Below are 22,292 nucleotides of genomic sequence, written 5' to 3'. Positions count from 1 at the left end.
TTCAAGCTAGTAGCACTGAATGCTTTCCCTCTAAGGTTGGGAGTAAGACAAGAATGTCCCCTCATAACAGTTCTAACATGGCCAAATCCCAAAAACATTATGTTGAACAAAATTAGCTAAACCCAAAAGAATACATATTGTATGACTCCATTTTATATAGGCAAAGCTAATTTCTGATAAGAGAAATCAGAATATGATAAGAGAAATCCGAACATGATTGGTTTTTCTAGATGATGGTCATGCTCTGTATCTTGGTTTGAATGGGTGTATGGAATTGTCAGATCTCACTCAACTGAATAAATAAGGTCTGGGCATTTTATTGCATATAAATTATACCTCATAAAATTATTTTAAATCAAAAAGATTCATAATTTGCCAAACTGCTTGAGAAACCAAAGGCAAGCCCTCTGAAAACATTTATTGGAGTAAAACAATACAAAAGCATCCTGAATCCAGTTGGCTGCAACACTACTGCAACCTGACAGCAAAGATAACTCTTTGCATCTACTTCCTGTGCACTTCAGCACAAGCCTTTCTAGCGTTGCAGTTGTGTCTAGCTTAGTAGAGGTGCTAAGTTCTCTGGCCCTGGGTCAGATAGTCATGGAACTGACCAGGTGGAAGGACCAGAGGAATTGACTGGAAGAAAGCAAATGGTTGGTTTGATCTTGAAGTCATGTGTCAACTGACAAACACTTACTGCCAAATGATGAGCATCCTCACCCCTGGTTTCAGGTCACAGGTGGAGAGAAAGATATTCTCAGGGAGCCTACTTCTGTCTGTGAATTCCAGGAGTCAAATTCTCTAAGCTGCTCAAGGCAGTCAGCGACAGCAAAGAATTGCATACACACAGGGCAGACCTTCCTGATGCTCTTTATTTTTCTGGATGTATGTGTTGATGGGCATGGGCAACAAAGACAGCTTAGAGCGAAACCCAAGCTTTAGTAAGAAATCACAGTTGGGGCTTCCCTGGTGGCGCAGTGGTTGGGAGTCCGCCTGCCGATGCAGGGGACGCGGGTTCGTGCCCCGGTCAGGGAAGATCCCACATGCCGCGGAGCGGCTGGGCCCATGAGCCATGGCTGCTGAGCTTGTGCTCCGCGGCGGGAGAGGCTGCAGTGGTGAGGGGCCCGTGTACCACAAAAAAAAAAAAAAAAAGAAATCACAGTTGACACATCAGTGTGGAGTGGGTGGGGAAGGAGGGAGTGGGAACAGCATCTCCAATGTCAAGCGTCTTTCCCACTAGTTACAACGCTCCGTATTCTCTGATGTGTCCTTCCCCACCCAGGAAGTCCTCTGGGATGGGGGTTGGGGATTGAGCTAGCTCATGGGAAAATGTGTCTCAGGCTGTGAGCAATAAACTGGCTCGTGCCCAAGCAATGTCCTCCAGGTGTGCCACGAGAGGTGAAATCACCTGGCTCATTTTACCATCTTCGGGACGATGTCAGGACCTGACAAAGCCAGGCAACACGTACAAGGAAACTAATCTGAGACAGGACAGTGGTGCTCATGGAGCCTTTTGTACGCACGCAGCCAAGATGGGGACCTTATTCAGGAAAAAAAATGCTAAGGAGGCCTTTACTCCGAAGAGGAAAGCCAGGTTGTGGAACAATGAAATGAGTTGCATCAAGTGAAATGCACATCTGATGCCCAGACAGACCCAAACACAGAAGCCCCGTGAAGCGTGCTACACTTCTGGAACCACTTCAAACTATTATTCTGCATATATTTGTTCAGCATTTATTTACTGAAGAAAGGGGAAAAAATGCTTTAAGGGAGGGAGAAGTAAGCGTTCTTGAAATATGACACACCCAGAGAAGAGCCTATGTCATAATGTATAGCTCAAAGAATTCCCCTAAAGTCAACACAACCGTGTTTTCAGCGCCCAGAACAAGAAATAGAACATCACAAGTCCCTTGTGCTCTCCGCTAGTCATGGCCACCCCTCTAAGGGAGGGACTCTCTTCACTCCTAACGTCGAAACACCTTTCCTTTTCACGAGGTTGTAAAGCTCTTTGTGTTCACGTGATACTAAATTTATCATTTGAACTTATTGGGAATTATCTTCCATTTCATGGCTTATTTGGTTGCCCATAGCTAGAGAGTAATGTTTATTTACACTCTTAAGTGCAGGTCAGCAAATAATTACAAAACATTGTTCCCTAGAACGAGCACCTCCTCCTGCTTTATTTGGTTTTAGAATGGCGGCCGCTTGTTACCACTGACTCTGGGTGACTGTCAGATGGGTGCCCCCAGAGATGGTAGCACCCTGTCATGGCCCTAGCAACATATGATTCATGCACAAAAGTAGCAGAGATAGGTTGATGCTAAGAATGTTTTTACTTCTACTCAAAGGCACTGTCTACTTTGGCAGAAGTAGAATAAATGTCTATTTTACCAGTAATGGAATGAGTTGCTTGTGGAAACCTGAATTAATAGGCACCATTCTTCGAACTTATTACTGTCATGTGTTAGCATCCTTTCTTGGAGACTGGTACCCCAGAGAGATGTCCCGTCTTTTATCCAATATATGCGTTGCAAATGTTTTTTTCCAGTCTGTGGCTTGACAGACCTCACTGCCTTCGGGCCTGAACCTTTGTAAGACTCTCAGTTCAGGATTTTAGATGAATTTAAAGCCAAGGACAGGAGACATTCCAATCATTCTCCTCGAAATTTAGTGTTGAGATTGTCACTTCATTTAGCAGACATTCAAAGCCTACCTCCTCTTGATGCTGAGGACACAGAGATAAGTTAAGACCCAGCCCTTCCTCTACAAGAGTTCATTGTCAGTGAGGAATTAGACATGTAAACAAATGCCAGAGGAGAGATGACAAAGCCCTTCTGCCTTGGGGAGTCCAAGAAGACCTCATATAAGAGAAAACATTTGAAAGGAGCCTTGAAGAATAAATAAAATTTCACCAGCAGAACCCCCTGAAGAAAGAGCATTCTGCTCTGAGAAAGCAGCATATGAAAACGCAGGGTGGAGACAAAGTCCACGGCCGCGAACAGCTTACGTAATATTTTTTTCAATTGTAATCTGAAGACCATCTACATTGGAACCACCTGGATGGTAGGTAAAGCAAAGTTTTCTGGATCTTACCATGTACCAGATTATAATTTCTGGGGGTTGTGATCTGGGAATCTTCATTTTGGCAAACTTTACAAGTAATTCTATTGCACCCAAAATTTGAGAAATGTTGCCCTAAAATAGTACCTAAAATAGAAGGTAGAGGTGAAGGTTGAAGATAAAAGAGGAAACATAAGTTGAAGGTACACAGCAAAGGGTTGATATCATGTATTGAGGGCTGGTATCTGGAGTTTTCTTTTATGTGGAATGTCAACCTTTACAATCACACTGTGCAGCAGGTGTTATCATCTCCATGTTATGTATGAATAGATGGGGAGTCAGGACAGTAAAAAAGCTTCCCAACGGTCATAGAAGTGGTCTGGACCAATGGTATATCTGAACACAGTGACCATGCTTTTAGCCATTTAACTGCATTTGGGCTACTTTCCTTCATACATTTGTGCTGACCTGGCTCCCCTCTTTCTTCCCACATTCTCCCGGGAAACAAGGACTCTCTCATTTGGACGCAATGACTTGGATAGAGCTGGATCTCACCGTCAGATCCCGGTTCCACCCAGGGCATGAGCCATCTGGAGCCCTTTGTGTCCCTGACTGGCAATTCGGGGACCCAGTGGGGAATCTGACTCCCTTGCTGCAGACCCTTGTCCATAGGGAGTACAGTAAAGACCTGATTTTGATTGTTTTTGAGCACTCGATTTCTGATGCCATCTCCTTTCGGTTTCATGGTCTAATCGTTTGATGGTCTCTGTAAACAGTTGATGGTTTATAGAGATCTTGTCTCTGCTGGGTGAACGGTAACAGGGAATTTGACTTGTTAGTCTCTTCTTATTATCTAATTTGAGCTCAGATCAACTAAGAATTTCAAGCCAACCAGGAAGTAAATATCCGGACTAGGGAGTTTTTTATTCTGGGTTTATGCTTGACCTATGGCTGAAATTTTAGAATTGAAACTATAAGCTTTCTCTGTGTGAGTGTCTGTATGTTTATGTCTGTAAATTAGGAAGGCTTTTGCCTTTCATTGTTTGAGTATATAATATTTTCTTATCTCCTGGTGATATTAATAAACTGATTAGAAAATCTCTTAAATTAAAGGAGCTCTAGTCTGATTGGCTTAGAGATAAATAAGTACTTCTATAAACTGAATATTCCTTAAATTCTCAGAAATTAAGAAAATCGAATCTCTAATACTTTCCATGTGAAAACAGTGGTATTTTTATAGAAACTAACTCAGAAATACTTTAAGAATATAAGTTAACATAATTTAGGTAAACAATACTAGTTTAATAATTTTAGTTTAATAAAAACAGCTATGTTTTCTCTGATTTATCCGTGTTAAATATCAGTGTTAAATAAGCATAGATTTTTATTCTACTTGTGTATGTTATTCCTAAACTTACACAGATTTACTGAATGAATAAGCTAGCATAACTTCTAGTATATGTTTAAGACCATGACAAATGTAAATTTGTGGTTAACCCACTTGAATCATTACTTTGAAATTTTTTTATGTTTTACAGTATGTCAGCTTGAAGATAATTTGCAAGATATTTAGTAAATTTAAACCTTTAACTGATGCTAAATTGAGTTAATGAGTGGATCTTCATTAGATGTCTGGATCATTATAATTTTGCCTCTTATTTGTATGTGGTACAAAGATGGTCATATGTATGGATGTATATATGTACGTATGTATTCCCAGAGGGCTTCTGGAAATACACCAAGATTTGCTTTCATCTTTGTAAAAGGAAAGGTGCTAGAAATAATTAGATATATTTGATATGTTACTATCGATGAGTTAGCACATCAGAAGAGACACTTAGTTGTCCCCGGATAAAATGTGCATGGATGAAATGTTATAAACATTTGAGAAATTGTGTGCAATGTGAGAAGTTCCTAGAGAACTGTCAGTTCCATAACTGTCCATGATATGTTTCTTTCTTTTTTTTTGCTACGCGGGCCTCTCACTGTTGTGGCCTCTCCCGTTGCGGAGCACAGGCTCTGGACGCGCAGGCTCAGCGGCCGTGGCTCACGGGCCCAGCCGCTCCGCGCCATGTGGGATCTTCCCGGACCGGGGCACGAACCCGCGTCTCCTGCATCGGCAGGCGGACTCTCAACCACTGTGCCACCAGGGAAGCCTGTGATATATTTCTATTTATGAGTCCTAGTGCTGCTCTGCCTAATATTATTTAACAGCATATAGTGCTATTGGTCATAATTTCAGTTTTTTAAAATATTAAGTTGTCACAATTTCACTTATTTAATTTGCACCTGGCATCTTCCAGGCCAGTGATTTTCATTTGGGATTCCCATCACTTACCTATGGAGTTCTATGGCGTTCTATCTATCTATATAGATGTTTAGGACTTGCAGAATCTCTTTACTTGATATTCTTGATATATCCTTGTATATTCTAACTATATGCTGGATATACTATATCCATGATTTATTGTGTCAGGATCATTACAATTACATCTGAAGAATTTTTTCTCTGTAAAGATAATATTCATCTATTTTTATAAATTAGATGTAATATCCACTCTTCTTTGAAAATAGGGGTAATCAGTATGTTTATAATTATTTTGTCCAGAACTTTTTGGGCTGACTTTATTACCTTGTTTTTTATGCCACATTAACAACCAAATGTCTTTGTCAGTTGCATTATTTTGTAATGAACCATCATCAGATCTTTCACTATTAAAATGAGCAGTAATAAGTTAACCACAGCCATTTAAAGTCTGTTGTCATCTTCAAGTAGGTTTTTGTTTGTTTTATTATTTAGTCTATAAATAATTGTTTGTTTGTTTTACTGTTTGTTTGTTTTATTATTTAGTCCCATAGGAAAGGACTATGTCAAGTACTTTTGGGCACAGAGTTCCAATGGCACTGCTTAAACAGCTCTGAGATCATACAAGTGGAGTGAGTCAGGATTTCTAGACTCTAGTTGAGAAACAGATGGGTTATGACACTGCTAACTCCAGACTGAGCAGAATAAGATTTAATTACATAACACTGAATGAGCTGATGAGGAAAGACGGTGTTGTTTGTTTGGAATACGGCTGTTCTAATACTCTACTTTCTGGATATACAAGGAAGCCTTTTCTTTTTCCTCTTAAGCTATCTATATAGCGCATGGTAATTGAGTAGAGACGGCTTTTGTAAACTGAAATGAAACATTTATACATGATATTTTATTTTCCTTGCCTGACTCGTCCAGTATTCAGAAAATCTTGTTAGTATTTTTATTCCCATGGCAATGTACATGCATAGGTTCAATAAGAATCTCTCCTTCTTGTTATTATGACATAATTTAAATCATGAAGTATGCAACCAGGACCTTGCCTGCAGTGTCATATTTGAGAATGATGCTCATTTAATCAGATATGACCAGATACTTTTAAGGAATTAAGGCTGGCTTTATGAAGCTGGTATTCACAAAGTCCTCGTGGGTGAATAGGTCTGATGGCTTATAGATTCCCAGCCTCACAGGTGAGTAAGAAAGGCCTCTTCCTGGCAGACCCAGTAATCGTAGGGTATTTGGGAGACTTCAACAAGAGACAAATTTGCCCAAATTTATAGCTATTCCAGGTAAAATCTGGTAGCAAGTTCTTGGCTTGACTCCTTGGCTTCTAAAGGCTTTTATAAAAGTTCAATCTGAAATTCCTATGAAACATTCCAGAAAGCAAACTTAATATTGTCTGTATGGTACATCACCATTCTTGCTGTGCCTGTCTAAATAACTGTGCCAAATTTAATGAGACTAGCCTTATTTTGCCACCAAGAATAATGTTTCTTTGAGATTATCTTTCATCAAAAGTATGGTGGGGCTTCCCTGGTGGCACAGTGGTTGAGAGTCTGCCTGCTGATGCAGGGGACACGGGTTTGTGCCCCAGTCTGGGAGGATCCCACATGCCGCGGAGCGGCTGGGCCCGTGAGTCATGGCCGCTGAGCCTGTGCTCCGCAATGGGAGAGGCCACAACAGTGAGAGGCCCACGTACCGCACACACACAAAAAAAAGTATGGTGACTGTAGCGGGAAATTATTTGTTTCAATAGAAAACTGTTATATAGCACAACCTTCCAGGTTATCAGAGTCTAGCCCTGCTCATTGTCTTTGAACTAGTTTGGATCTCTTTTCAAATTGTCTCTATCTTGTCTGTTGGATAGATAATGGACTTGCTCCCCAACTCTGGAAAAATCGGTTTGGGTATCCATTTGTAAATGGGACTGACTCTTGTTACTTTCCCAAATTGTCAATCCTTATCAGATTTTCAATCCTTCCAGTTTCCTTCAAGGTCTAACTATAATCTTTCAAACTCACGTTTTCAATTTTTCTCCCTGCTGCCTGTCTCTATGTCACTGAGAACTAAAACCAGATTACCCTGGGTCCCTATGGTACTCCTGGTTGCCTGGCCCTTTTCCCTAGGATTTGCAGAAGCCCTGTGAGCTAAAGCCCAATGGCTTGATATGTACTTTGAAGGACTGACCACCATAGAAGACCATTCATGGGTCTGATTTCTCCCTGGAAAAGGCACTGACTGGAACATTCGGCAAGCCTAGTGGAATTCTAGGGTCAGGTATACCCTGTAGACAACATGACCCAAACCACCAACATCCTAGCTCAAGAGCTCCAAGAAACTCACTTAGCAGTACTGCATAACTGGAAGATGTTCCTCCACTGACCTCCTGGAATCCACTGGGCTGGTTCCCCTTCAGGCTCAATTCCTGGCTCTTTATTTTAATACAATCTTTAACATTTCTAATTCTCAACATGTGAAAGGACATTTATGACCATGTGACAAACAGTAAGAGAATAGCAGAGCACTTGAACTATACAATAAATTCTCCATTTGGTTAAATACAGAGACTTCTAGTGGAATCGTTTCCTCTTACTAGCCACAAGTTTCGATAAATTTTCTAAATTTAGTTGAAATCTATTCAAATTGATTTCTTTTTATTTTTAAAGGCATGTCCCCAAATTTCAATCCAGTTGATGCCACTTGAAATTAAGAGATTTTAGTCCCATTTGCTGTTGTTATGGTCTTTAAGGATTTTCAATATCATTGAGTTAATTACCCTTTCTGGGTTTTAGCAGCATAATTTAGCAGAAAATATCAGTGTCACTTAGGAAAATGAAAGTTTTATTCTCTTTCTTGTGGTTGTGATGCTTGACGATTTTCAGTATCATTGAATTAATTATCCTTTCTGAATTGTAGTAAGATAAATTACCTCTTGATGAGATAGATAGCATGTTAGGCTACATTCTTCTGATCAAGTCCTCTGTAGACGAAGCATGTTATTGAGACTCTTCTATACTTTTGATTGAGTTATAAATCTCTCGGGCGCTTTCTTGCTTAGGTAAGGGTCAAGGCCCATCCTCACCGTATCTTCCCAAGAACCCATCACACTTCCTGTCTTCACCCCCACGCAGAATAGATCACTGTCACTTTTACACCGTCATAGGACTTGTTCCTATCCCACAGTGTAGCCTTTATCGCTGTATTCTTCTTAGGCACAAAGCATAGTGAACTAGTTTATCTGGGTCATACGAAGCTCTGTCTTTAATTAGCTGCCTGACCTTGGGAAAGTTACTACTTAATCTGTCCCTGAGTTTCCCCATCCATAAAACAGGGCAAATAAAAGTACCTACCTCACAGGGTGATAGTTAAGGAGGAAATGAGTTGATCCCTGCAAACCTCTCAAAAGAGTATCTGGCATACGGTAAGCACTGCATAAATGTTAGCTGGTAACATATTTGTTTCCTGTGTTATGATGGGTCCCATGAGGTCCGGGGCCATTTATTGCTCAATCCCTCTAAGCTCCAGACCCCCATATCCAATTGGCTATTTCATATTTTACTTGGATGAACAAAGCATATCAAATGCATTATATCCATATTGAAATATTGACAGAAGATGGGACAGTGACACCTGGGGTTGCTTCAAAGTCATCCAGGAAGGGAGGACAGAGTGTCAGTAGAGGTGAAACTGTATCAGTCAAACCTTGACAACTGTTAACCCTGTATGATGGGTATACTGGGTTTATTATACTATTCTCTCAAACGTTAGCTATGTTTGAAGATATTCGTAATAAAGAATGAAGACCTTAGAAATCATCGTACCTCTTTCTAACCTTTCTTTCAATCTGGTCCTTCTCCTTGCTCACTATCAGTAGGTAACATTTTTTGTTCTATAAGCTGAGAATGGCTATGGGAGACTTTTTGAGAAGGGAATCTATAACATCATTTATTTTTAAGTTCTTTCTAGCTGTGCATTTATGGAAATTATGATTGAAGCGCTTGGGGAAGGTTATTATGATGATGGTGATACGCAGGGTGAACTGGAGTACAAAGAGATAGAAAGACTCACCCAGTTGGGACAATTACCACTAAAGTGGAGCTTGAATAAAGGAATTTTTTACCTATGCAAACTCTCTAAAGAGATTCCTGTAAATGGGTCTTATAAATCTTCTGTAGTCTAGTCTCATTATCACCTTTGCCCCTCTCTTACTGAATGAACCCTGTAACCCATCTGTACATTTATTAATTCCTTGATATATTATGCCTGAAATTCCACACTCAAGGCTGGAGGCCCTAGAAAAGGTGAAAGTTCTCTGTCCTCACCTGGTCTGCAGATAAAGAGATATAGACATTGAGTCTGCTTAAACAGAGCCAAGGTCCAGGTCACCTCTAAGAGATCAAAGTGGGTCTGAAATTCTGACCTCCTTCAAGGCTTCTCCTGTTCTAGGGTGACCATATGTCCCAGTTTGCCCATGACAGTCTGTGGTCGTTGTTAAGAGCATCACCAATCACTATCCAAAGTGTCCCCATTTTAATGAGAAATTATCTGGCCACCCTTTCAGGGTCCAAAGTTAATCTAAGAGGCAAAGACTCAGCCTTACAAGTAGCTCCTTCATGGGAATCCTAGAGCAGATCTAAGACCCTAGCAAGTTCTGGTCTGAGGCAGACCCCAGTGGAGGCCACCGTAAAATTGTCCTTCTAAAAACCTCCAAGGAGACGAAGAATACCTTAGAGTATTTCCACTTCTACCAAAGGAGGTCAGTGTACGAGTGAGGGGGGCATGGAGAGTGAGAGGATGATACAGAGGGATGAAAATGCAGCAAGACAACAAAGGTCTAAGGACAGAAAGACGTGGGGCTAAACTTCAGCAGGTGTGAAGACCTGCGGGCCCACTCAGTGAACGTCAGGAAGATAGCTGACCAAGAGTTTTGATACTTCCAAGTCTGATATGCACGGGTTCATGTACCAGTGAGACTATATTAGTTTTTTTTTAATTTTATTTTATATTGGAGTAGAGCTGATTTACAATGTTGTGTTAGTTTCAGGTGTACAGCAAGGTGATTCAGGTATACATATGTGTTTCTTCTTTTTCAAATTCTTTTCCCATTTAGGTTATTACAGAATACTGAGCAGACTTCCCCATATTATATAGCAGGTGCTTGTTGGTTATCTATTTTACATATAGCAGCGTGTACATGTCAATCCCAAACTCCCAATCTATCCCTCCCCCCACACCCTTACCCATGGTAACCAGAAGTTCATTCTCTGTATGTTTCTGTTTTGTAAATAAATTCATTTGTATCATTTTTTTTAGATTCTACGTATGATATTTGTCTTTCTCTGTCTGACTTACTTCACTTAGTGTGACCATCTCCAGGTCCAACCATGTTGCTGCAAATAGCTTTATTTCAGTCTTTTTAATGGCTGAGTAATATTCCATTATATATACGTAACACTTCTTTATCCATTCATCTGTCGATGGACGTGTAGGTGGCTCCCATGTCTTGGCTCTTGTTGAAATACTTTCATAATGGCTGATAACTAGCTGTAGAAGCAAGAAATCTGGACATTCCATGCTGGCTGCCCATGCCTTCTCAGACGGCTGGACCTTCCCACAATCGAACACCTGGAGGTTTAACATCTGGTCTAGTTGGGGACCACCAGGAACCTGGTGGCCTGGGGACCACAGAACCACCCCCCGGCTCTGTCCCCATCAGTGCCCACGCCATGCCAGTGATGGCTGTTGTTAATTTCACCCCTGGATATTTCCACAGCAGTTTAGGGTGGAGGCCTGGAAGGATTCAGAATATGAAAGAGAAAAATAAGCTGCAGAGACACAGAAGACTCTGAACCCGCAAAACTGCATGTCAGGTTCCCGACGTGCTGCCTCTCAAGAGCACGCTGCCTGTCGGGCTTGGCACACGTCACTTCCATCAGTCAGTGACCCCCGAGGCTGAGGCCCTTCTCTCTTCATTATCCAATGGCACCAGCCCTAGATCTTTCTCTGATTACCACCCGGGATTTGAGGAAAGGCTATTGCCTCTGCCATCGCATTCATCACTACAATTTCTTCCCGTGTGTTAGATCTGTTTCCAGAAGGAGTTGTCAATGAAGCACTCATGGCACCAGATTTGGAGGCTGGCATTGTAAATTATAGTAATTTTTCTGCCAACTGTGTATTGGCATCATGAGGATGATATAATAAACAAATATTTTACAACTAAAATGTTTGTGACCGGGGCTCAGGGGCACATTGATATTCCTGAGAGGGTAATAAAAAGGATGGCTCTGGCAACCGTCATCTGTGAGGCTGGAAGGCGAAGCTTTTGTGAAGAGCGATTTTGCTTTACCACCTAGAACCCTCTAATGAGGTTGGCTTGGGTGTCTGTTTCCACTGACCTCTAGGTGCCTCTGAGTGAAACAGCCGTGCTCAAGGGTTCAGGCTCCAGAGATGCTACAGCTTGCTGTGTGACCTTAGGTAAGTCACTTCCCTCTCTGGGCCTTGGCTTTCTCCCCTGGAAAGACCAAAGATTGCTCTTTCTTTCCTGAGGGAACCCCTGCTTAACGTAATACCTGGAGTTGTGAGAACTCTACTTAGTTTCTTTGTCTAATACCCTGAGTATTTCAGGGAAGCACAGGCAGGATAAAAGCCAATCGTTTCCATCACAAAAGAAGCCAATCCCTGAAGTGAAAATGACCTACCCCTGGAGTGGGTACCTCTCCCTTCACCAAAGTTCACCTCTCCCCATCCAGGAGCCTTGGGTCCTTGGATCCCTGAGATCAGAGCTCTGCCTGTTCGTTAGTGTGTAGAGAGAAATCTGTTCTAAGTGGGCTTCCAGAAACCATGCTTTTACTGGAAGAGCAGCAGAAAGCATGACAGACCGGGCCATCAATTCACCCCTCGAGCTGGCACGATCCTTGAGTAATAGTCAATCTTTCCTACATACTCCAAAAATATTTATTTCCTATGAAGCTTCCAACGTATTTTACTACTGATCCTCATGCCCTAGGAGCGCTGCTCCACACTTTTTACTTTTCTTGCCGGTTACTGAGGCAGAAAGCACCGGGGAAGAGGATTTAAACGTCTGAATAATAAAAAATATTCTTAAAAAAGAAAAGAAAAGGAAAATCTCATCCCCGTTGCTTGCCCTGTTTTACTTTTTCTCAGTGGCTTCTTCCCGTGCCAACTCCCTCTTAAATATACTAGATTCATGTCCTCCAAGCTCAGATCTTCACTCTTTGCTGTCACCTCCACTTCTTCCTGCCATCTCAGGCTAGCTCTTGGAGTTTTAGAGACATTCCTCCCCTTTTTCATTTAATGGATGAGGAAATCCGTGATGCCAGGGGATGGAATGGTTGCTCACAATTAACAGGGGCTAAGTTCAGGCCAAGTCCCTTGTCAATGTGGACAAAACTTCACCCTCCTCTTGAGAACCGCACACGGAGAAACAGTTTGCTAGATGAAATGAGTTTTATAAGCAATGGCCCAAAGACACTGGACTGTCTCCTAAAAACAAAAAAGTGAAAGATGAAAAGCAATGCCAGTAAAGATAGAAACTCTGCCCAGGACACTGGCTGTGCGCACCTGAGGACTGTTACTTAACATCCTTCAGATGTGTCGCTGTTTGGACAACAGTGACCCCTGTGAGCTACTATTTGAGGAATGCCAGGCATTCTTTCAAACACTGTAAGAGAAAGGCGGTGAAGATTCTCAGAAGCTGATCAAACTTCATGGGCTTCTGTTGGTAACAACCGTTGGCAGCACTATTCTCCCCAACGCGTTGGCAGGTCAGCCAAGGCCAAGTAGGGAGGAGGGAGGTGCCGAGATGCAGGAGGCCCAGAAGCAGCATTTGGGATCTCTGGCTCCAAGGGCACGTGTCCAGTCCTACCCTACCATGAAAGAGAGAAGGTGCTTGGTGTTCCTCAATAAACACACTTCTTTTTTTTTTTTTTTCTGCGGTACGCGGGCCTCTCACTGTTGTGGCCTCTCCCGTTCCGGAGCACAGGCTCCGGACGCGCAGGCTCAGCGGCCATGGCTCACGGGCCCAGCCGCTCCGCGACATGTGGGATCTTCCCAGACCGGGGCACGAACCCGTGTCCCCTGCATTGGCAGGCGGACTCTCAACCACTGCGCCACCAGGGAAGCCCAGTAAACACACTTCTTAATCTGAGCAAATAAAAAGCCAGTGGGAGCCCTCACTTGCTGTGAGGCGGCCATTTTCTCAAAGCAACTCTGGTGTGGAATGTGTATAATTAGGTACCTTTGGGGAGGTCGCCTTGCCATTGCTTCCTTCAGTCTATTAACATGGAGAAAGCACCTCTCACCACATCATCAGCTTAAACTGTTGGATCCCGTCTAATAGCCAAAGCATAGCTAATGGATCAAGTCCCTGGAGAGTTTGCAGGTGAAGGGGAAGCAGAGGCGGCTATGCAGGGAAAGACAGAGGTGTGAAAGCTGGGTTTTTGTTTTGTTTTTAGCTTAATGCAATCTAAAGGCAACTTTTAAGATATAAATCAAATTCTTGTTTTCATTAGCCATGATTCTTTTCCTTCTAATTGTCACCTTTCCAAGAAACCATCTTTAATCATCCCCCTACCTAATTCTTACCACTTTGGCCCACTTCTCAGAAATTTCAGAAATGATTCAAAGTCAATACAGTAGGGAAAAAAAATATTTATTTTCTAAAGTCATTACCTTGACAGGCAAAACAAAGCATTTTCTCAATTTCATTCAGAAATACATTAAAAAAAAATACATAGACCAATATGGCCTGCCCAAACATATATTTAACATGGTAAATATAAGGAATAAATTGTTTGAATATAAATATCTATAAAAAAATAAGTACATCAAAATGTAATCCAACCTCTTCCATGAGCCAGTTACATAAAGGAAAACAATTTGACAGCTTTAAATCACCACAATGTTTACCCTTCAGTGTCTCTCCTAAACAATCCTATACCATTGTGTTTCCAAAAATCAAGGTAAGGGAATCTGCTGATTCAATTGATCTTTCTTTTCTTATGGAACAGAGCTAGTAGATTACCCTGAAAATGTTATATCTACTGTTGACACATTGGACAGACTTCCATGAGGCTAGGGCTTAGTGTGGGGATTTTAGAGAGGGAAGAGTTTGGGGAAGCAATAATTAAAGGTGGGGAAATACTTTGCCAGAGTGCAATATAGGTGAGGTAGACTCATATGCATGAAACTCATCCTGATTTACAGTAGTAACAGTTTCTTTCAATTTTGCATTTTATGAATTTAAAAAAACAAAGTCTCTCTCTTTTTTTTTTTTTTAACTCGAGTGTTTGTCCTTAGAGTGTTTTCAATTTGTGCATTCCCTAGAAAAATCTTTGCAGGGACTTTGGAGTTTCTCCCTGAAATGTGCCAGGCGCCTGAGTGAGACACAAACACTCCTTTCGGAACCTCTTCGGGGACGGGGACGCCGCCCGCAAGTGGAATCTCCTCTCCTCCTCCCTCTAAGAAGGAGGTCACCCTAATTTGCAGGTCACTGCATCTCTCTGCCTTCTTTGCATAGCCCGCTGTCACCCCAAAGGAGGAGAGAAACGAAAGCAGTTCCCACTGATGGAGGCAAATGAAGACGGGCTGGGGGACTCCTTAACCTTTCCTGGAATGTTTGCACCCAGGGCGCTGGTCCTGTGCTAGTCTGGAACGAGAAGTGGTCTAAGCAGGGAGGATGCATTTGCTCTGATCCCAGCCACGTGGAGAGAGCGCAGAGTCAGGCCCAGGGCTCTTGGTGGATGAGAAGGCTTCAGACAGGCCCCAACAACCTGCCATCAGTGTGTTCGGTTGTAGGTCACTTTCTTATCTCTGTAGAGCTTGGCTTTCAGCTTGGCAACATGAAAAGACGTTTTGATGCTGTTACTGATGGCTTCCAACCTATTAAAACCAGACAAGAGAAAACGATGTTATTATTTTTTTTTCTACAAAAATCATTCCTAGGCAAAAGAGACATCTAAAATTAGAATCTGGTAAAAACAAATCTAAATCTGGATCCTGAACTTTCACCCCCAACCAAAACCACATGTTACCCTGCTAACCTCAAGTGAAAATAAACTACCTCTTATGCCTAGAATGGCAGTGGGTGGGGCGGTGAGCAGGGAGAATAAGGGTGATATGGTCACATCTAAAGGGAATTGGGTATTAAATACAATTTTAAAGTACAATTTTTAAGGTCAACTAGAGATCTTCTCTTTCCTTCTTTAGCCCTGTCCCAAGCACTATCCCAACCCCTGTGGGATCGTATGGAGAGACTCATTCGGCAGAGGTTTCAAATAGCCAGGAGTGTCTTCTTAAACACATAAGAAATTGAAGGGGGCTTCGTGGGAAAGAAATTCAAAGAGAGGAGACCTACAGGCAGGCCCAAAACAATATTCTACGGCAAGTAAAGAAAATTTGTTTTTGCAGGTTTCATGTTTTCTGTTTCTAGGAGAAAGAAAAAGGGAAGGACTGTAACATTGATTTAATAGTTGATGTAATGGAAGCTAATAGAAAAAAAAAAAGATTTCCAAATCAGTCCAGAAACGGTGATTTACGTAATCTTGCGATCTGAAGGCGCACTAGTGGCCTGAAGTTATAAATATGGAAACTTCAACAGCACATGGGAAGTGCTGAGGATGGCCCCGCATCAGCAGTAAACAACTCAGAAGTCATTCATGACTGCCAGGCCTGTGCTCGTAATACTTGGATCCTAGGACTTCTTGCCACTGGATTTCCGGGAAAAGTTGCCACTGACCATGATAGGGAAACGTAGAATATGGGGCGGATCTGAAAGCAGGATTCCTCCCTGCAGCTTGTGAATTCCAAAATGTTTAGGATTTGGAAGACTTATCACTCTAAAACTGCTCAGGGGGCTTCCCTGGTGGCGCAGTGGTTGAGAGTCTGCCTGCAGATGCAGGGGACACGGGTTCGTGCCCCGGTCCGGGAAGATCCCACATGCCGCGGAGCGGCTGGGCCCGTGAGCCATGGCCGCTGAGCCTGCGCGTCCAGAGCCTGTGCTCCGCAACGGGAGAGGCCACAACAGTGAGAGGCCCACGTAACAAAAAAAAAAAAAAAAAAAAACAAAAAAAAAAACTGCTCAGAGCAATCCTATGGTATTACTAATCCAGATCCCAGCTCATGATTAAAAAATGAGAAAGCTTTTGGGAATGACATTGGGTCTCCACCAAATGCATTTCCCTATTTAAAAAGTAAATAAACCTGAAAAAATGGCATGCTCTAACTCTTACCAACCCTGACTTTATTTTCCCTTTGGCCATTTGAATAACTGCTGTGTTTTGAAGAATTTGATTATATGTGACACTTTAATTAAAAAAAATAAAAAACTCTCCCTGAAAGGATTTTTAATTTCTCAGGGAAAGCTGTAAATATATTGACTCAGAGAGGCAAAAACTAGATGTGACCAAATGACAAAGGTGTCTCTAGATAGATTTTGTTTGGAAAATCTACCTTTAGGATGAGTGGTGTGTGTGCTAGAAATCACCAAAGTGTACAGAGGGCAGCAGCCTGCATTCAAGGCCTTCAAGACAACATTTGAGAGGGATTCCTTTGCTCTCTTCAATCTAGAGAACACAAAGATTCCCCTTTTCTTTGTTACTGTCCTCTGGGCCTTTCTCCCATCAAGGCAAGAATGACTAGGAGAGTAGACCATTCATAGATGACGGGGACCAGCTGCTCTTAGGAGCCTCTTACCGTCTTATTTTTCTTCCCTCCACCAGCTGCTGATGAAGACACTTCTCTCCAAGCTTGGAACAGTCTTTCCCTTTCTTTTGTTTATTCCAGCCTTTCTCCATGGTGTCTTGGTCCCTGTTAAAATACACATAGGGAGAACATTTCAGCAATAGGAACTTCAGTTGTTCTCAATGCCTCTGTTAATCTCTTTTAAACAAGAAGACAGCATCATAAGAGGAAGACGGTCAGGAAGGCATAAAACTGAAGGAAAACGAAGGTGTTTCTACTCACCTGAGTTCGTTTCCTGCTTGGCAGAAATTCCAGCACTTCTTATCTTTTTGGCTAGTACATTGGCATCTCTTCCTGTGGTCTGTTGCCTTTGTAGGAAAGAAATCCTTTAAGGATCGCTTGGTCCTAGAGGGGCTTCCGAGTCCATATGGAACAATGTGCCTATCATGGAGAGAGAGGAACAAAAGTTATGAGCATAACTGATCATCTCCAGAGGTTGCATTCTTTGGGGCAAGCTCCTAAGGAGCTCACACCACAGGATTTGGCAGCGAAACTCAGAAGAGTCAAATGTTGCTAACAGTCAGGATGGCATGCCAGTCAACGGCCTCAAGTGTGTGGACCCACCCAGGAGAAAATCAGTTTTTCTAAGTCAATGAAATTCCATGTCAACTCTCAACACAGCAGCCTTGTCTTTTGGCCGAAATTATGACATCTCTGCTTCGGTATCTGTTTCATATTATCTTCCTTTTTCTGACTCTCTACTTAGTTAACAGGTCTTGGGGGTGGGGGTGGGGGACTTCCATGCAAAACCATGACTCACAAGATTTCGAAAACCGATTTTCAATTCAAGTGATACATGATAATGCTAAAAGGGCCCCCTGAGGAGGCTGGGGGGGGGGACACACTACCGCGTGCACGGTTCACGCCAGGTTTGCACACCTCCTGTGATTTGGTGATTATCATACAACTGTAGAGGGACTCCTCATCAGAAGGCTCTCCAGTAATTTCCAGGGTGTCCATTGTGATTCTCGCCTAAAGAATAAAGTCCTCCCCTTGGAAGTATCACCTTACTAAGTATGAGGCTCGCTGTGGTTTTTGTTTGGTCTGATTTGACTTTGTTTGCATTTCAGTCACCCCTCACCATAACGGGACGCCGCAGGCACAATCAATGTATTTTTGTTTAGGATTCCTTCTGATGGGTGAACTACTTTTCAGGGGGAGATGGGGGAAACTGCTTTCTTCGCTCGGGAGGCAGAAGGGAACTCTAAGGACCGCGTTTCTATTGCTGTGTTGAAATAGGCTTTTCCAAAGCAGGGAGTCGGGACACCCAAGTTCTAGGTCTCGCTCTACCATAAATTCATCCTGGCAAGTGACTTCAACATTTCGGGTCTTAGTTTTCCAATAATTAAGATACAGACATTAGACTATAACTCTCTATAATCCTTTCTGCCTCTTCAGTCTATACCCTCCCATGAGAAGCACAGGTTGGACCAAGCCACATATGACCTCAGCGACGTTTTCCCTAAACCCAGGCAGATCCCAATGGAAAACATTCTCCCTGGAGGCCCAACACAAAGTTTCTCCCCCGAGACGTGTGGTGGCCTCCTGAGGGGCATTTTCCCCACTGGGGCACTTTCCTGGGGTCAGAAATGCTACCTTCAGAGTCCAAACCCAAAAGTAACGAGAGTAACTGGGCTCCAGTCTCCCGTGAAGCTGGAGGGGAGGAAGCCTAGAGTAACGATGCCCTCTAGAGACTCACTCTGGAGTGTTGACCCAAATGATGTCCAGGTGGCAGAAGTAGACGCATTCTTTATCCATCAGGGAAGAGCAGGAACAGCGCTTGGCCCGGCGGGGCCTCCAGGGCGCACTGGGAGAGGGCTTCTCCCCTCCGCTCTCGGCTCCTGTGCTGAGCTCGGCACCCAAGACCGCTGGGGAGACAAAGAGCAGGTCAGTGGGCAGCGTCTCCCCCAAGGCCCAAAGGCACACTGGTCACAGCGTGGATGCCACATCTAGCAGAGCAGATAAAAGCAGATGAAGCACCCAGCCGGCCTCCAGCAAGAAACACAGAGCAAAAAGGACTCTATTATTTTCCCTCCTTAACATGACTTCACCTTTATCGCCACTGGCTTATCCAGCTTCAGAGAGATTATACAAGTGCAGGGGAAACAACCACCTGAAAAGGGACTTACCAGCCCCTTGAAGCAGCCTTCAAGGAAATGCTTAGAAATACTGCCTGTTAGACATTTGGGTTGCCTTCTGCATGGAACTTAGCACAACCTACGGTGGCTTAAAATTGGCTGATGACCAAAACCTGAAACTAAGTAAATCATGACTCAGAGCCACTTCCTCATGCGGGACGACCTTCCATTTAGGGCAGTACCCACCACTTCACACCTTGTGTAAGGTCGGGAGTAGCCCAGATGAGACACACCTCTTGAACTTAGGTGGAGGTCCAGAGCTTCGGGGAGGTGATTGGAGAGAGAGAAGAGAAATCAGCTCTACAGTAAAACCACTGACCTAAGGGAAAACTGAGCAGCAGCTCCGGGGACCCAGGCAAGGTTCTGTGGGTTTTGAATTCTGAATCCCCGGAGCAGGATGGTGTGGGCGGGATCTGCCGTCTCCCGTTCCCCACGGCAGCATGCTTCCTCTTACTGACAAGTTAGCCACGCAGCTTATCTGCCTAATTTTGTACATTTCAAATGATCAGACACATTCCAGGATTTTCATTCCCTTGACATCCTTTCTCTTCAGTCAGGGTCATGAAAAGACAAAAAAGTGCGCTGACCCTAAAAGAGGGAAACGGGCAGATGCACGCATACTATCTAAATCCTTCAGCAGCCAAGATTTATCCTAGCTTCCCTCCCAAGACAGGTGAATAAAACTGGAAATAGAGCCCACACTGTTCCGAGTGCCAAAAACTTGCCAAAAGAAATCTAAAGTCAACAATGACAATTTTAAAGAAAACATCTGCTTCACCCTGAAACCGCCTGGGGGTGGTTTTCACCAGGTTGTTCTGCAGGTGACTTTACTGCTCATACATTGCTTGAATGACTTGAATAAAATTCCTTGGCTTCAAGCTGAAATGTTTAAATATTTCACACATTAACACACTATTAAAGCAGTATTTGAATAAGATATAAATTCCTATATGTCCTATGACCTGTATGAACACGTATATTGCAAACATACATTTAGCTAAATTACATCTCGCTTTAATTGAGTCATATTTTTAAAAGCCAAGGAAATACACTAGGCAATAATAATAATGTTATTTTAATGCTAGAGGAGCAATGGTCTTCAACAGAGGATTTTTTTTTCACTAGAAAATTTAAGCACCTTTGAGCAATAATTCCCCTACACTTGCTTTCTGAGCGGCAGTCATAAAAAGAAATGGGGGAAAACACAGAAGCAAGAAAAGCATTAAGGTGGAAAAGAAGACGGCAGCATTCAGGGATTTACAAGTCAACGTGCCTACCTGCTTCTGGAGCTCCTTGGAAAGCCACAAACAGCAGAGCGAAAATCATGGGGAAATAATCCATTCTGGAAAAAAAGGGATCAAAATCCTTCCCCACTGCGAACTAAACCCGAAGGTGGGGGGAAGGGGAACGCAGAAAAAAACAGCTTCAGTTCCTTCCGAGCGCTTCGGGTTCTTCGGATCTCAAAGTGATCCTTCAGCCCGAATGCTCTTTAATGGGGAGAAAAAAGAAGCGTCTGCCAGGAGAGAAGGCAGTGGGAGCGGTCCGAGGACGCACGCGGTGGCGGCCGTGGCGCACGGGGACCCGGGGACCCTGGCGGCGCTGGTCCCAGCGCAGAGGCAGAAGCGCGTCTGACCTGGACAGCTCTCGGCCGGCTTTTTATACTGAACCCCTATAGAGCGGGGGTAAACAGCTCCAATTTTATTCCAGCCCCAGACAATGTTATTGTGTCATTAGTCACCACCAGGCAACGTGCAGCCGGAGATAAGGCCGGGCTCTAAAGGAAATCACTGCTAACTTCAGAGGCAGACGCCCGCCGTCTGACAATTCGGGGCAGGGCTAAGAAAAAGAAAATACCCATTGGAGACCTTTGGTAAACCTGCCCGTGCAGCGCTGCCGTCTGCTTCCCCTTTGCAAGCTGCCAGCCCCGGAGTTCAAGCATCAGAAGAGGGACTCCAGAAAAGTCATACCATTGGTATGAAAAGTATGAGCTACAGTTTAAATAGATTGTATTGTTGTGTGCGGGGGAATTTTTTTTTAATTGTTGTTCGCTTCATTTGCCTTTTATGTCTCTCCGATTTCTCAGTGCTGATCAGTCCAGGGGACGCTCTCGCTCTTTACTTACGCCTCCCCCCGCCCCCGACTCGGGGTCAGATCATTTTGGCAGATAGATGGACGCACTTTGCTCTTTCTTCCAGCCCCCGCCCACCAAGGCTGTTCGGCTCAAGTTCTTTGCGTCCACAGTGGGAAAGATAGGAGAGGGGTTGGCAAGAAAAGGAAGTTTAAAAAAAAAAAAAAAGGGATCCTTTTAGGCACATACCCAGTCCTTTCAGGATTGCTGATTAGAAGCCCCCATCAGCTTTTCTTTTTGCGCCCACCCTCTTCCCGTCCCCGGATCCCCCCATTTGCCGGGGCACCAATCTAAAGAAATAGCGAGAGAGGAACGCCAGAGGGAGACGAAGAGCTACCGGGGCTGATGTTTGAGGAAAAAAACCACAGCCTTGGCTTCCAAATAACAGAAGGAAACGCAGCCACCTGAGGTGGGAGCCTAGAAAGGGAGGAATGACACCTGACGCAGAAAGCGCGGTTGCCCCTCGAAATATTCCATTTACTCCCTACATCGGGACAGCTTTTCTGGATCTTTGTTTTCCTTTGGCTTTTTCTTGTAAGTCGAAGGGGTGTTCTTGCAGAGGGTTAAGTATTGGGAAGGAGGAAATGCCTGCCCTGAATAAGGGAGCAGACGATACCTCGCCTTTAATAACGTGCTTATGTTTTCAAAGCAATTTCCTGTCTATGTAAGCACGAAATACGCCTTGAGGTCCTCACAGGGCAGTCACTGCGGAGGAAACAGCATGCTGCAATGTGTACAGCAGAACATGAATGCAAGACATCTGGCTTTTTCAATTAGCCTCATTTGTCAAGTGGGAAAGCTGGGGTCCCCAGAATCTCCCTGCTCCATCGAAGTTCTCGGTGTGCCTGAGTAAGGCCCATGGGATAAAGGTAGAGAATCTTCCCTG

General features: G+C 43.5%; 1 protein-coding gene across 1 annotated transcript; it reads right to left on the bottom strand.

Annotated features, from left to right (window-relative positions):
* Nucleotides 1-14,033: 14,033 nt before the first annotated feature.
* Nucleotides 14,034-21,173, bottom strand: EDN1 (endothelin 1). Its single transcript, XM_027128381.1, has 5 exons — nucleotides 20,556-21,173; nucleotides 18,840-19,008; nucleotides 17,363-17,521; nucleotides 17,093-17,206; nucleotides 14,034-15,280 (listed from the first exon to the last, which is right to left on the bottom strand). Exons 1-5 carry the CDS (start codon nucleotides 20,617-20,619, stop codon nucleotides 15,178-15,180), a joined length of 609 nt encoding a protein of 202 aa, XP_026984182.1. The 5' UTR covers nucleotides 20,620-21,173; the 3' UTR covers nucleotides 14,034-15,177.
* Nucleotides 21,174-22,292: the final 1,119 nt, after the last annotated feature.

This window comes from Aethalodelphis obliquidens, unplaced genomic scaffold (genome assembly GCF_003676395.1).
Source record: "Aethalodelphis obliquidens isolate GAN/ISIS:26980383/991018 unplaced genomic scaffold, ASM367639v1 scaffold34, whole genome shotgun sequence".
Taxonomy (NCBI): Eukaryota; Metazoa; Chordata; class Mammalia; order Artiodactyla; family Delphinidae; genus Aethalodelphis; species Aethalodelphis obliquidens.
This window is presented reverse-complemented; position numbering and strand designations above follow the sequence as displayed.